Source organism: Apiospora kogelbergensis, assembly GCF_038363985.1.
Source record: "Apiospora kogelbergensis strain CBS 113332 chromosome Unknown utg000012l_segment0_segment0, whole genome shotgun sequence".
NCBI classification, from domain to species: Eukaryota; Fungi; Ascomycota; class Sordariomycetes; order Amphisphaeriales; family Apiosporaceae; genus Apiospora; species Apiospora kogelbergensis.
The window spans coordinates 610,522-626,499 of NW_027117429.1; the positions used below are offsets into that span (position 1 = coordinate 610,522).

General features: G+C 52.1%; 4 protein-coding genes across 4 annotated transcripts; 3 read left to right on the forward strand and 1 right to left on the reverse strand.

Annotated features, from left to right (window-relative positions):
- Window positions 1–68: 68 nt before the first annotated feature.
- PG998_014619 (uncharacterized protein) lies at window positions 69–1,516 on the forward strand (the record flags this gene model as incomplete). The annotated part of the gene is made up of 6 exons (XM_066881435.1): window positions 69–206; window positions 267–394; window positions 454–553; window positions 608–673; window positions 741–1,007; window positions 1,109–1,516. 6 exons carry the CDS (start codon window positions 69–71, stop codon window positions 1,514–1,516), a joined length of 1,107 nt encoding a protein of 368 aa, XP_066723566.1.
- Window positions 1,517–2,766: 1,250 nt separating this feature from the next.
- On the forward strand, window positions 2,767–4,033 carry PG998_014620 (uncharacterized protein; the record flags this gene model as incomplete). The annotated part of the gene is made up of 2 exons (XM_066881436.1): window positions 2,767–3,489; window positions 3,557–4,033. The coding sequence occupies exons 1-2, from the start codon at window positions 2,947–2,949 to the stop codon at window positions 4,031–4,033; spliced, it is 1,020 nt and encodes a 339-aa protein (XP_066723567.1). The 5' UTR covers window positions 2,767–2,946.
- Window positions 4,034–8,015: 3,982 nt separating this feature from the next.
- On the reverse strand, window positions 8,016–11,760 carry PG998_014621 (uncharacterized protein; the record flags this gene model as incomplete). The annotated part of the gene is made up of 6 exons (XM_066881437.1): window positions 11,573–11,760; window positions 10,879–11,496; window positions 10,693–10,803; window positions 10,480–10,632; window positions 9,907–10,428; window positions 8,016–9,367 (listed from the first exon to the last, which is right to left on the reverse strand). Exons 2-6 carry the CDS (start codon window positions 11,027–11,029, stop codon window positions 8,016–8,018), a joined length of 2,289 nt encoding a protein of 762 aa, XP_066723568.1. The 5' UTR covers window positions 11,030–11,496; window positions 11,573–11,760.
- Window positions 11,761–14,428: 2,668 nt separating this feature from the next.
- Window positions 14,429–15,377, forward strand: PG998_014622 (GPI anchored dioxygenase; the record flags this gene model as incomplete). The annotated part of the gene is made up of 3 exons (XM_066881438.1): window positions 14,429–14,760; window positions 14,838–14,884; window positions 14,953–15,377. The coding sequence occupies 3 exons, from the start codon at window positions 14,429–14,431 to the stop codon at window positions 15,375–15,377; spliced, it is 804 nt and encodes a 267-aa protein (XP_066723569.1).
- Window positions 15,378–15,978: the final 601 nt, after the last annotated feature.

Here is a 15,978-nt window from a genome sequence, read left to right on the forward strand (position 1 = left end):
CTTCCCGGTACAAGCTCCGAGGAACAATTCAGTTGCTGTGCTGGAAAAAGATCGGAAGACCAGTCGCGATGGATGCTTTCACGATCGAGGCCTTTGCTCTTCTGGGCATTGGTTTGGCCGTGATTGGACTGCGCACATACTGGAGGCTGAGCACCGTCGGCATCAGGAATCTCAAAGCCGATGACTACCTTATGCTTTTGGCTGCGGTATGGGGCTCTCTCGGCTATCTCCCATACTCAGGTTTATGCTAATTATATCAATATCAGGTCGTATATTCAGCTGAGACATACCTGGCATACTCTGTGGGGAAGCTCTGGCACGGCCTTGCCAACAACGGCATGACAGACGATGAACGGCGCCTGCTCGATCCTTCCAGCGAAGAGTACAGATTACGGTACCGATACACCACCACCAGTCGCACTGACGAATACACTGACTAACTGTCGGGTGAAGTGTAGGCGGCTCCAAAACGCAGATAGCCGGGTGGTCGACTTACACGTTCCTGCTATGGGTCCTGAAGGCCGCCATGTGCACTTTTTATATCCGTTTGACTGTAAGTCGTCCTGGGTGGCTTCGCTCCTGATGCTTCAACTAATGTGGTCGTCAGGATGGCCTTAACTTACTAATGAGGATCTATGTCGGCTTCGCACTCATCACATCCACATGGATCGCCGTCCTTTTCTCCATCCTTTTTAGTTGCCAGCCTCTAGAGAAGAATTGGCAGATTTATCCTGACCCAGGCAGCATGTGCCCCTACCGGAAGCTACTTCATGGACATCACGACTAACCAGGATGCAGATTTCTGCCAGCCAGCCATCTCGAAAGTCGATATCTTCGTCACAGTCGTGCTCAATGTTGTGACTGATCTTTATCTGTTGACTATCCCAATCCCCATGCTATGGCAGTCGAGCATCAAGCCGGTCAAGAAGGCTGCATTGATATTGATGTTCTCGGGCGGGGTTTTCGTGACCGCTGCAGGGGTTCTGCGCTGCGTGCTGATAATAACGGTGAGCTCTTTCTCCATCCACCTGGACTCATTCGTCCGCATGTTGTGGACAACAATCCTCTCCTGTGGTGCAGCGTCCTAATACATAAATCCGGCGCCTAGAACCCCGTAACCGGTGCCCAGAAAGCCGGGTCTTGGGCCGTCCGCGAGACCTTTGTGGCCGTGATTACTACCAACCTACCCATGGTCTTCCCTATGTTCCGCATTTGGCTCTACCCTATCGCAGGCACGGTACGCCAGTACTCATCGCGTGCTCTCTCGCATCCTTCGAAGGACTCCCGCAGTGGAATTACCGGTGGTAGTACTAAGCCTCAGCAACCTGGTGGCGCTTTTAGCCTCGATGATAGGAACCCGCGGCGCGGTAAAGGGGTTAGAAGCGTGGATCATATCACAGGTTTGACTTTTAGTGAGAGCGAAGAGAGGCTTTATGATCAGAATCGCAGTCCGACGGGCAAGGTCCCCGTCTCTGCAGAGACGAGACGATACAGCACTCAATATCCATCCGTATAATAGCGCAAAAGATCGGTCCGTCGAGGTCGGCATCAAGGTCACCTATATGAGTATCCATTATTCTTAGTCCATGTGCAGTTACATACGTGTCTGGGCTTTCAGGAGATTTATTTGGCAATGCGCCTGAATATCCCACAGATTAAGCGACATCTGTACCTGCGAGCATAGCGGGGTACATGGTGTCACGGCGTGGTCATGGTCCCGTACATACGCACCATCCAACCTGCCGTATTGCCGTATGTACTGAAGAAACGGCTCTCGCAACGTTGCACCGTTTACTGGCGGCCCTTTGGCATGCTGTTTGTTAGCGGACGTTTGAAAACGGACCTGAGCCGTATGGGTAGCCGAATCTTTCAGTGCGGTTGGCGGTAGAAATGCGCTTTCGCGGGTGGTGCTAGTCATCTACGCTTGTGTACTCCTTTGCTACGGCCTACTCCAGATTGGATACTTGATCGACATGTGAGATGTCATCGGTGCCCGCTTGCCACGCATAGCTACCGCCATACTGCTCATACGGCCCATACGACTGGTGATCCTTGCCGAGCAAGACCTCCGACGATCTGCAGAGTTGGAGGACTGGGGGTAGGTTATGCTGGCGCGGCTGGCACGAGTTCTGAGATGGGCTCCTCGTAGCTGCCGAAGTGCTTCTGTCGCTCTTTGCTTTGGGCTAGTCCGATCCCGTTCACGACAGGCAGCCGAAACGCATCTGATTGTTCTCCCGGTACTCAAATAGTAGCATGCGCTCATTGTACCCTAAAGCCTCAATACAGCTCTTCTGTTTCGTACCAACCAGTATCGTACATCAGGCCTTTACATCTGTTTCTGACCATGCTACCTAAAGCGACTTCTTGCCCTGGTGGCCTCGTACCTCAAGGCACAGTCGTCAACAAGTATCACTACCGCAAAGCCCTGTACTCCCCCGGCCACTTAGAGCCAACAGTGGATCGGTGGATTACACCCTGGACAGAAAAGCAACTTTGATCTGGCAGTCTGAAGTCACGCTTATGCAAGGCTCGAGTAACACTTGTCGCAGACACATCTACAGATCACACATATGTATGTTTCGAGCACCACCGAGGCAAAATGGACTGGCCACATGCCGCTGCCAGAGACCGCTCAAGCTCGTTCGCTCGTGCATATCGGCATCAGACGAACTGCGACTGGTCCTGTAGCTTTGGAGCAGGCCGAAAAGCTGTTTAGACGTACACCAGAACTAGTCTACGAGGATGCGAGACTGTATCCGATTCTAAGTCACAATGTCACTGATCAAATTATACAGCACCGTTCCAGATGTATATCGCTTCTTCATTGCAACGTCTATCCTTCCTTTACCCCTTCTTCAGAAATTCAGCGCTTGAGTGTCCTTCCCTATCTCCGCCATATACTGTACCTACTTCTTGTCGACAGATACCCATCTCGGGAGAAGAATCATGTCAAGATCGGAACTCAGAAAACGGCACGTACCGAAAGTCAACATGAGCAGCACGAACGGCCCAGCAACCCGATCCAAGGCTAAAGTGCGGACCGTCATGTGGCAAGAGGTCCCTGAATGGCATGTCGACAACCATTATACCCTCAGTGGCTATCGACTAGAGAAAGCAGACTATCAGGAGATCTTCACCAGCCTGACTTTCCTACATAACGAATCTTGCAATGTATACAGTCATCTGGTCGGAGCGCTCCTCCTACCTCTCATCGCAACTGTCTTCCTGCAGCACCTGGGCGAGCCACGGTTTCTCAATGTCTCGTCCATTGATTATGCTATGTTTGGGATCTGCTTATGGTGTGCCGAGATTTGTTTGGTCTTTAGCGCACTGTACCACCTATTGCAGCCCCACTCGCGAGGCGTAGAAGAATTCTGGCATGGAATGGATCTGTTGGGCATTGTTATTGTGACAGTGGGCACGTTCTCTTCGGGCGTCTACTTCTTATTCTTCTGTGAAGCGGGCTTGCAGAGATTACACTGGGCTATTGTTAGTCTCCCCGATCGGTTTTGATCACCTCACTCTACCCCCTCCCTTGCTGACATGAGCTACGCAGATCATATCCACAGGCACTGCTACCGGTGTTCTTATTTCACATCCCACGCTCAGAACGCCCCACTTGCGGAAAGTGAGGGTGAGCACCTTCGTTGCTTTTGGCGCTTCATCGTTTATACCACTGCTGCATGGAGTCCAGCGATACGGGCTCGAATATATGCTCCAATACTCGGGAATGAAATGGTATCTGCTCGAGCTTACTTTCTACGGCACCGGAGTTAGCCTGTACGCGGTAAGTCTATACGCTCACCGCGTATGCCATCTCCTGAGAGACTTGGATTCTGACGAATATCTGCAGTTCCGCATTCCGGAGCGTTTTGCACCGGGTAAATTTGATATTTGGGGAAGCTCACACCAGATCTTTCATATCGCTATCTTATGCGCAATGTATACACACCTGGCTGCCTTGCTGCAAGGTTTCACAACCTGTCATACACTGGAAGTCTGTCGGCCTCAAAGTGCCCACCGAGCGAATTGAAGTGCTATCGCCGTACTGATCTTCCGCCAGCTCTGATCTAGCCAAATACGTAAATGACTCGTTCCTTCTAGGCAGTCTGGGATGTTTCTTTGGTGGATAGCTTCTTTGGTTTGGCGGGGTAGCTTTCGTAGCTTGTTTGGTAGCTTGTTTGGCGGGGTAGCTCCGCTTTCCCCAAGCCAAAGGAGATAGAAAACCTGCTGATAGGTGGTGGGAAAACCATTTGAAGGCAGCTGCCTCTGCCTCTTCTGCCTCGTGGGACCGTGGACAGTGACGCCGTTATCGTTATGGTGACCCGATGATTCGATGCTGTACACGTAACGTTAATGAAATCATTGAAGGGGACGGAACCGAAGTAGAAGATTGTATTGTTGGAAATACTCGAAGATAGCAGTTTTAAATCGATTTCGGCCGTGGAGATAACTTTGATTGAAATGGTCGCTAATGGTGGATAACCTGGTCCGTGAAGGGACGGTCCGTGGAGGGGTGCCTTAGCTTACATCCTTCATCAGATAGAATCACTCTTTCCTTTTCTTTCTTCACTTTCCTCAACCACAAGACCTCCACAACGATGTGCACCGCCGAAAACATCTCCATCGACACTGTTCAAGAAGCACACGACCTACCCATCATGGCATTGCCGCGGACCAACGACCCAGCTCATCAATTAGAGGAAGATTATTACTCCTCGTGCTTCGACTTCTCCTATCATGGTCTATCACTCGAGCTTGAACGGCTAGGCAGTGGGGGTATCCTTTCTATTCTCCCGCCGTGGACAGAGGATCAGGCAGCATACATTTTTCTCCAGCAAGGCCGTTGCCCCTATAACACCATTTATTATCTGAATGCTTCGATGGAAGAAATTTTGAGAACCCTATATTGGACGACATGCTATGCTTCTTGGAACAAAATCCTACAGAATATGACGACAAGTAGCGGAGGGCTTGGGATGAGCTCTTAGAGGTTGGGCTTGGGCATGATGGAACGACAAAAGACGGTGCAGCACAAACTCGTTCCCTCAGCTCTGCACGATCACGCAGCCAATCCTTAGGCGGAATCGGCCAGGGAAATGGTTCGGTTCCGGCGCAGGACAACCTGGAGGATTCAATCCCCCCAGCAGCATCGCTTCCGCTAGAGCATTACCCACGGACCCACCCAGACCCTACTATATCAATGTCGATGGAAGAGGACGTCTCACAATTAGCTCAGGCGGAAATTTCAGGTACCCCTTGCCGGAAACGGAAGGCAAGGCAAGCAGGTGAATCAAGGCCATGCAAGCGTGCAAGAGGCCGTCCGGCTGGCTCTACCTGGCGCCTCGTCGAGGTCGTCTCCAGGATTACGCCAGTGGCCCAACACTTCTGTTGGAAGCGACGATGTGCATTGTGGGACGATGTCCTTGGGCAAGAATCATGGAGCAGTGAGGACCTTTCGCCCTATGTGTTGGCAGGTCTGCCTTTCCTGTCGTTGGTTGTGCGGCCGGGCGGCTATGGGTTCCCCGTGCCGCTTGTTTGGGACGAGAAGATGCAAAGTTTCAGCGGGTATAATGCCATGAACCAAAAATGGGTGCGTATAACTTGTGGTGAATGGCTAGAATGTTGGAGGACCCAAACGTCGGGGTGATGGTTTCGGGATAGGAAGTGAGCAGGTTACTGGCCCGTAGGGGGTGTACATTGGCAGGTGTTGAAGCTAGTTGGCTACACAGAGACCAATGAAGACCCGAGAGTGCCCAGAAGACCCCTCTGCGAAAAACAAGAGCTCATAATCACCCTTGGAAAGCAGACGACGGCGGCAGGTTGAGCTGTGCCACTGCCGGCGACGACTGAATTGCCACCTTTCGATGGTGGCGTTGGCGGAGCCCACCGTTATGGAAAGTCGCGAGAGAATTCAGGGGAACGAGAGGTGATCCAGGCCTTGGATAGAGAAGGCAAATGGCAGAGGTGCGCATAACCATACTGCAGCACTTGGAGATCTCGAACAGAGACGTACTACATAGTATGGGAAAAACAGTATACAACCAGCCGCAAAATTGTTGGTAAAATATCGAAAACGAAGGATTGTTGCGATTGTGACCATTGCATGAAAGCTATTCGGCTCAAGTGCCAAAAGAGCATGAATATTGGACGTTAGAAGAAGCGGGTTAAGGGGGTGGCTGGTGGCAGCCACAGGAAAACGCGGCTGTGCCACGTGGGGCCGGGCTTCTAGTTCAATTGCAGTCAGTGCTCGAAACAGCAACAAATGCCATGATTAACTTCTTATCCGTCATAACGACGTGGTTGAAGGGCACGAAAAAGACGATTATCCGTATCATGCTGGCAATGCGCCGCATAACATACGCCGACAACCGACGACCGACAACATGAGTCGAAACCCCACACAGCATGGCGGCGAGCACAACAGGAGCCGGAACAAGCTGGCGACTTGAGCACGACAGCATGACGACAGTTACTACCAAGACTACCGGTTGAGGTGACCGTCACTTCTGTGTTGCAAGAGAGACGACAGCATAGCGACACGGTTGTTATTCACTGTTTCGAATGCTCAAAGAACCCCGAAGCACGCCGGCACACAATGACTCCTTAGGCCAGCGAGACCCAGTCCCCACGGGACCAGCGTGATAGCATTGCCAGACCGACCTGCATGCATCGTGCGATAGACGCATCCCACCGACGATTCTCCAACCCACAGCCGAGCAGCGTTGTATGATCCATAGCGAAAAGAGTCGATGAGGCTATAAAGGCCTGTGTATTTGCTAAGAAATGGAGCACCACCGGTCGGCACTACAATGCTAGGGTAGGCAACACGATTCCGTGCCAAGGGGCCGTCCTATCGACGAATGAACCAGTTCACTCCGACACCCCCTGTCGCAAACCTTATACCTGATCGAAAAAGGTGTCGCCCAAGGGGTCGGCGTCGGCCACGGGGACGAATCGCTCAAACAGGGCTTTCACCTGCGACAACCACCCCGTGAGCCTTTGCGTTTGCTGCAAGAACCTGTACCCGATGTCAGTGGACGACCTGCGCCGGAATGAAACATGGCGACTTACAACTATTCGACCTTCTGTGTGCTGTTCGGGCACCTGTTGTCAGATGTATACCTCGTTGCGACGGCGGTGGAGACCTACAAAGCCGTGAACCTGGCGAGACGTGGGCGTGCGTGAGTAGAAGAGCCATGCCGTACGAGGGTGAAGGTAGACTTACTTCTCGTTGTGGTGGGCCAGCTCGGACTGGACGGCGTTGAACATTTCCAGCAGTTCATTCACCTTATCCAGCAGTTCTTGGGTGTCGCCCGACGTTCTTCGTTTTCAGTACAACGCGCGGACTGGATGTGAAGGGACCTACGAGGCACCACCGCATCTGTCATTCGGACCTCAAAGTCGCCAGCAAGCGCCGAAGACGTGAGACTCGTGTTTTCGAGCCCGAAATGCGAAGGGGGGTGAGCTTATTGATAGAGGGCCAACTATGCTGAACGCGCTGAATGTGCTGATAGGAAACCTGGTATAACGATTTTTGAATAGGAGGAGGATTGATATGTAATTATTTTTTATATTGACAAATGCCTCCAAATGTGAAGAGATACGTCCATGACTCTATTCTATTGGCCCTCACTGCAAAGCCCACACATACTAGCCTCCTCCGGCGGGTCATTATACCATTGAGAAGGCGTTGAACGCAGCATATTTCTACATTCGCGATTGCGCTTGTTGCCTTGATTAATTGCCTTGATTAATTGCCTTGATCAATTGCCTTGATCAATTGCCTTTCTTCAGCTCGATCGTGTCGCTCGGCCATGGCGAGGCCTCGCATGGCACGCGACTGATTGTCGAAACTGCTGCTGTCACCAAGGGAGCTAGGAAGCTCGACAGAACGGTCATACTATTTGGAGTCCATGGTTTGGTCGTAGGCTCTTACGGCCCGTTTAATAAGATTCTCCTTCTGATATATCCTTGCCTTATGGCGTGCCCCTGCAGCATAAGTAAATGGGTTTCTAAGCATCCAAGTGCGACCATTCGGGAACGGCCTTTAGCTTTTGCCACATGTAACGCTCAAGCTTGTTGGCGCTCTTAGTGTAAGGTGTGGTCCCGATGTTGTATTTACGACAGTTGTCAAAAATGAGCTGGGCATCAGTGATGAAGGCCTCCGGCGTCTCGTATTGGTCGGCCAGCAGTTTAGCCTCCATAGCTGACAGGTCCATAGGCTCCTTGATTACGTCGTAATAGTCCGGCACATCATCCTTATTGACTGGGTTCAAGAAGGGCCAAGACGACTGATGGTTCTGTAGGTCGTTCAAAAGGTGCAGGAGTTGCTTGTAGTTTGGACCGTGCCGAGGTTGCCGCGCGAGCTCATCCATGTCTGGTGACCACCCCGATGCACGAATCGCTTTGATCGATAAGGGGTCTATGGGCGTGACGTCGCTCGTCCATTGTTTAGGTGGTGGGTGTATGACATGCGACTTTGAGATTGCGCGGATTTTGGCAAATACACACTCCTTCTGCTTTAGTAGCATTCGCCCCATTTCCAGGTACCGGACTCGAGGAAGCATCGAACATTGCATTATCGTACCACCCTCGTAGTCCTTGATGCGTCCCATCCATACGGATCTTGGAAGAGTGATCTCTTTCGTAAACCCCTGCTTCTTGAAGTAACCAATAGCGCTGTTATCGGCATATATGAGAAGATGCATGACATCGCTAGTTGCCTTGACATAGTCCTTCAAATGCGACATGAGATGCGCACCGTACCCTCTCACTTGCTGTTCACTACTGATAGCACAGAACACGATCTCGGCGAACTGAAGTCCCTTGAACGGCCTGTAGGTGATACCGCCTACGACTTCGAGTGGTTTCTTAACGATGGCTATGGATAAGTGTGTCCGATCGCACACAAGTCGGGCAATGTAGTCTTTCGGCATCTCTGGGAGCTGGTTTTGGAAGATGCATTTCAGACCAGTGAGTATGATAATGGACTCTCGCTTGTTGTCGTTGTTGACGACACGGAACTCGATTTCGCCTTCACGTTCTTCGATCGTCGCGGAAACAGGGAGCTGTGTAGTGGCAACACTTGTGGTTTTTCTGCATTGGCGACATAGAAGCACTGAAGCCGACGTGATATCGGGGTCGTAGGGGAATAGGACAAGACTGTTGTTCTCCTGGTGTACGGCGGTATTTGTGCTTGTCTCATCCACTAAAGCAGACTTGTTTTCGCATACAATTGTTGGCGCTTGTTGATTATGAAGGGGGAATTGATTGTTAACATGGCTGTCGCTGTCACTATCGAAGAAGCTCGCCTTCTTGGTTGCAGTTAGCGATGGAGGTTCTTCGCTTGCCTTGCGCTTGCTGCCTAGAAAATGAAGGTATTATTAGCCATAACGAACACTTATGTACATTGCATTGTTCTAAGAACCGTTGACTTACTCCTATCTTTCACCATTATGAAGGCACTCGCCTTTCGCGACACGAGCGCAAGGAGCATACAAGTACAAAGATACGGGGAGCGGGGGCAATCAGATATAAAGGCTAACGACAAGCGGGGAGGAGCAGGGTCCTTTCCGAGTGTCCGTGATGGGATTCAGGTTCTGTGGGACAGCAACTACTGTCCGTGCTAGCGCGCCATAGCTACTGTCATAATGCATCCCTAGGGATGGTCTACGGGCAAACTGTGCGGCGTACGGTCCACTGTAAAAGTCGGAGGACATCAGGACGGTAGATGGCAAAAATGGCATTCTCTAGGGTTCCCCTATCCTAAGTATCTACACTGACTTGAAATAATTACTTCGTCTACTGCGATAGCTCCCTCCTATCATGACCGCCCAATTTTGGAGCACACTTAGTGCGCCCTTCTAGGGCGACCCCGTCTGCCAATATATATTTTTCGGCCACCCTGGCGCTCCCAGTACTCTTCTAACAATTTCGGGCAGATCTTTTTCAACTTCGCTTCCGGCTCTAGTGACGTGTTACTAGACGTCGCGGGGTAACCGACCCATTGGACTTCAAGTTGAAATCCGGTTCCTTTCTTTTCGTGATGCAAAATCTTGAAGACGTGATACGTCTCAGGCAATGGGTCCTTTCCCTCGTAGAACAGGGTTTTGGTTCGTCCGCCTTTGGCTCTCCAGTAATCGTACAAAGTCTCGGCGGCGCCTTGCTGGATTTCGTGCTCAGGCTCGAAGGATGCGTCCTCCTTTGGCTGACCTACCCATTTGACCAAAATCTCAATGCTACCATCAGACAGCTGACGATGCTCCAACAGCTTCTCAACCTCCATCTCCGTGTCCTCGGCGGCATTGGAAGCGTTATTTTTGTCTCCCGCGTTTTCAGTCATTCGCTTGGTGTTGTTGTCGACGGGCCTGCCCAACGTAGCAGAATCCGGCGTGGTAAGCGTGTCACCGTTAGTTTGGAGTAGCTCTAGGCGAAACAGTTAGGGAGCACTCTACAGACGCAAGGGTGGCGACGAACCGGTACTGCCCATATTGGCGACGAGCACCTTGGAGACGTCGCATGTCTCCTTTGTGTATTGTTGAGCCGGGGTCTCAGGTCGGGTTTCGGATGGTTTGGGCGGAGTAGAAGTATGCTCGACAGCTCTCCTGCCTATCGACCGGCTGTGACGCGCTAGTAAAAGGGCGGTCAGCTTTATTCACAAACTAGACGATTAGCAGGATAGCGACTTACTGGCCTTAGCAGCCGGAGGACGCGCTTCGAAATCAGGCGCCGATGCTTCCATGGAGTGTCGCGAACGAACGCGCCGCTGTCTTGCGGGCGATAATAGCCCGGTTGCAATATCTATCATGCGCTTTAATAAGTATAGCGCGCGACGAATGATTGACAAAATAAAGCGCGACTGGGAGCAGCACGTACAATCATCGGTATCAACATTGGAGTGTGCAGTTTTCCGCTTAACACCACGATTCATTTGGTCTGGATGAATAGTCTGGTTATTGCTGGTAGGGAACGAGGGTTTTGAGGGCAAGATGACACTTTTCAAGCTGCTAATGATACTGGACATCATCAAAGGGTCAGTCCAGTTATCTTATGTTGGGCTGGGTAACGGATTGAGTTGCAGAAGTTGGTGCCGCTAGATCGAGAAACAAAAAAGAATGAGAGTGGATGTACGGTCGTTTTCTTGGCGGATCAGTATTTGACATGAAGCTACGGCATAGTGGTACCTAGGGGTAATGGCGCACTAATGTCCCTAAGGCTCTGAACGACCACCTGCAGGCTAACAACGGCTGGGGCTAATTCCTTGTTACAGTGCACTTCTGAACAACGCTGCATTACATTTCAATTATCGACAGTCACCAACCAACGAGATATGACCGCCGCCATACGAGCTGTTCAGCCATGCCCGCTGTCTGATGCGCCGTTGATATTCGACGGCAATCGGTCCCTACAAGTACAGCAGTTGCGGGCACAAGCCTCCGACATAGCCACGGCAGCATGAAGATAATTGCTACCAAGAATACCAGTTGAGGTAACCGTCACTTCTGTGTTCCAAGAAGGACGACATTATAGCGACACGGTTGTTATTGACTGTTTCGAATGACCAACAAACCCTGAAGCACGCCGGCATGCAGTGACTCCTTGAGGATAAGATACTACCTAGTCCCTCCAAAACCAGCATGACAGGCATGCCATGATCGACCTGCATGCATCATCGTGTGATAGACGCATCCCACCGACGATTCGCCACCCGACCGCCGAACATTACTACGTGGTTGATAGAGAAAAGAGTCGACGAGAATACAAAATGCCAGCACACTGACAGAGGAATGGATTGCCAGCGGTCGGCACATACAATGCCAGGAGGCAACACAATTCCGCGCCAAGCAAGTCTGCGATGCGAATGGCCCAACTCACTTCAATACTCCCTGTTGCAAGCCTTATACCGACGAAGTCGAAAGAGACGAGCCTACGAGTCGCAATGGTTTTGAAGGCGCGGACGCAGCAATGGGAAAGGACATTACAGCAACGATGGTCAGCGCCAGCCGCCTAACAGGGAGCAGGCTATGTACGACATCAGTACAGACGTCTCCCCAAATGCTGAATCCAAGGTACATGGGAGGGCATCGACTTGCGCCAGGAGATGGAGGGGCTGCATCACGGAGATAGGGGCGCTGGGCATCCCTAAACAGAGACCTCCGATAGGCTCTCCTCAACCATCCTGGCACAGAAGGCGAACGCAGGCGGCCATACTACAGAACAATCTTGGCATTTACAGAGGCACGCAAAAACTAGTCTTAGTTACATTTTAATGTAGGAATGCTAGACTGGGTTGCATGTTGAAGTTAAGACTGAGGAGATTAAATGTAATTAGCTCACATCTTGGACCTAGGCCCGTCGCGAGGTCATAATAGTAGGGAATTATTCCAGCAAACCTCGAGTCAGTGTAGAACTAAGGATAGCTATCTGGAGGGATCCTTGGGAATGTCTTTGTTACCATCCACGGCATGTTCTCCAGTCATTCCGACTTGAATAGGAAGTGGGATGTATGTCTCACACTATTTCTTCACACCAGGATCACTGTAGAGTCTAGAACCAGGGAGTCACAGGAGCAGAACAACAGTAGTGTTAGTGCATTTGCTATTAGATTGGAACTGGAATATGCTTCGAGATAAGCATAAACAGAGCTGCCGCTTGTGAAATCTTACTACCAACATGTGCGACGTCTTCACGCAAACTGGACACCGCTGAGACTCGTCCTCCAGCATCCCCACTACCTTTATTGCCAGGATACCCCGCTGCAACTTGCGCCTGTAGATGTGCACCTTGCCGTATTCTGCAAAAATTCCTTTGGCGGCCCTGTAATAGCTTTGTGCCGCTTCCCCCGATCTGGGAAGGTAATGTCGTGGCTGTGCCAACATGATTCGCGCCAAGGGCCTTCTAGTCGCCACCCGTCTGTTCTAACGTACAGCTCTTTGCAGCGACACATCCATCGCGCCTGTGGTCGGGGTATCTTGTGTGTGCTGGCCGGGCATCTGCATTTGTCGCGGCGGTCGGCGTAGCGTTCGTCGTGGAGCTGGGCTCTGTACGGATGGGCTGCCGCTCCACTGTCGGTTGGGAACCTCGAGGGCCTGCTTTATGACGAGCGTCACACGGTCAGTCGGCTATGCAGTCAATAGACGAGAATCATGCTTACCTTAGGACCTTTGCGGTGAAGGCAGCTGCCTCGGACCCGCCTGCCTCGTGTGGCTATTGGGAATGACAGTCCCGCCGGCCACGTCGGGGATAATGTCGTAGACAGATAGAGGCTCCGCCGCGCCAGCGAGAGCTGCTGCAATATACTCGGGACGGGTTTGTATTCGGCATCCGCATCGTCGCTGGCGTCTGGCGCGGCCTCGAAATCGATGACTCCGACTTGGCCGCTCGATCGTGTCGCTCCGCCGTGGCTTGGTCTCGCATGGCAAGCAACCAGTTATGAAACTGCTGATGTCAACAACGGAGTTGGATACACTAGACGTAATGATATGTAACTGGAGACGGGTACCGACGATTCTGTTCATGTGCGGCACCCGCTGCCCACGTGGGACGTGCATCGCCGTCTCCATCCGCTCGTGCGTCGGGTTCCAGTACGCAAGCGCGCTGAAGACATTGCAGTATCGCCCGAGGTCTTGTGCCTTGTTCTGCAGTGACAAGCCGCTCTTGCGAACCTTGTCTTTCTGCCCCTTGGTGTGGCCATGACGGAGGCCTAGCTACCTAATTCGGTTTGGGCAACTTGCTGGACTCTCTTGGAGCATATTCGTGGAGTGTCCATGGAGCTTCAATAGCGTCCCGCGTAACGGTAGATATAGCAAGTGCTGGTTTGCGGGTGCGAAACGTTGATGACATGATGAGCTCGAGTTGGGCGAGCGTCGCCAGGGCAGCTGCTGATCTGGTTCCGAACCCATGTTGGCAAGAGGAATCTCGGGCCAGCTTCTCTTCGGCGTGTCTTGAGGAGAAGTTCTTGCGCAGTTCAGGAGGATTGGGCAGTTGGCCCCTAATGGCGAGGGGTCGCGAATTGACTCCGTGCTTATGTTGCAAATAATTGCGCTAGTGCGCCATTGCTACTCTTCCGGCCCTGCGCCCCTACAGCAGCAGGGATCAACAGTAGTCAGGACCGGAAACAGCCCGTGGGTGTATTCGAGCTGATGCAGCAGAAAGCAGTACAATATGGTACTGGATGATTCTCGCTCCATTCGAATCGGCGCACCACGTCGAAAAGGGTGAAATTGGAGACTACGGTCGTGTGGACCAGAATGGTTGTTTCGGCCCCTGCCATCACTTAAGAATTGGAGGGACGGGCCATTGCTGCTGTTGCTTTCATCGTGGAATGCCTACCTTTCCTCAAAATCGCAGAATGTTCTCAAATCCTTCCTCAATTGGTCTGGGTGATCCCTGAACAGTTCAAATCATGTAGCAACAGCACGATGAAATGGTTAAAATCACTTCTTGTATCACGGCGGCACTAGCCGTCAACAACGTTGCCATCGGCCACCCTGGCGAGGATACCAACACTGAACAATTCAAGCGCGAAGCGGCGTCGTACAGCCATGCACACCAGCACATGGTTCGAACCACGAGCAGCTGCGCCAACTCTCCCCCAGTGCTGGTCCGCCAGCAGCGCGCCATCGCTCGTCGATTTGAGAATGCGCGGCAACTTCGCGAAAAGTGCGGCATCCCCCACGGCCATCTATTCTCTCCAGAGAGACGCGACGAGGCCGATCTCAAGAAATGGGCAATCGAGTCGCACAAGGTGGATACCAAGTACAATCCCTCGACATCGCCGGCTATCATATTTGCCGGCAATGCATCTTACGCCTTGTCGAAGAGACGACCATTAGGCCTTATTTCGTCTCGGGCGAGTTGATGCGCACTAACGTGACCGAAGGTCGGACAGGCATACCACTGCACCTCGACATTCAATTCGTTAGCATCACCGACCGTGCCCCGTGAAAGCCATGGTCATCGACGTATGGCATTCGAACGCGACCGGCGTGTACTCGGGCGTGTCCGCGACCGGGCAGGGCGGGCTGGACAGCAACTTCTGTCGCGGAGTCCAGATCACGGACGCCGACGGCGTGGTGCAGTTCGATACCGTCTTCCCAGGCCATTACGCCGGGCGCGCAAACCACATCCACATCCTCAGCACCAGAGACGCCACGGTGCTGTCCGGCTCCCACGCGTACGCGGACGGCGTCGCGCAGGCCGCCGCGACGGCCGACTCGGACGTGCTGATGGACTGGCAGATGCTGGGCGGCACGCCAACTGAGTCTGCCCCAGCGATAAGTTCCACGACGGCGTCAGGTGCTGCTAAAGGATGGGCACTCGCGCTGTTGGTTCCTATTCTGAGCGGGTTTGTATTTAGTATGATACTATTCTAAAATAGCCTAACACTGGTCTCTTGGCTGTTTCTTGGCCGTTGGGTACACAAGGTTACTCAGTGTATCGACAGCAAGATGGCCTGATAATCAACTTGAAGCCGTCAGCATGACTGGTGCGGCGGCCTGTGCCTTTGGGGGCGTCTTCTGGGACCCGTATACCAGCTCGTGTCTTTCTGATATATGACATTCGATGGATTAAGTGCACAACAGAGTATTGTCCCCACTGGAGTAAAGTGGATCAGAGACCTGCCAATGCCGTAGTCCACCTGTTCGTAGGCTGTCGTAGTTGATTCGCAGCAGCTGCAGATGGGGCTGACACTTGAAACAAATCATGACCTTTGCCCAATTCGGTGCTGGTCGCGAACCAGCATAAAGGGGGGTCAACAAGCATTGGCAAGGCTTACTTTTCAATACGCCCCGCTGAGCCATGCGCCCCTGAGTCCATCGTTGCATGGCAACTGAATATGAGATCTCATATGGCGATTCTGCCTCGGCGCTCTCAGGCGACAAGTTTAAGCGAAAGTGGTGTTCCTTTTGAGGTAATGGCAATGTACTTATTCCGGGCGCTTGGTTGCGGCATCGTACAATTGATCAGCTTAAC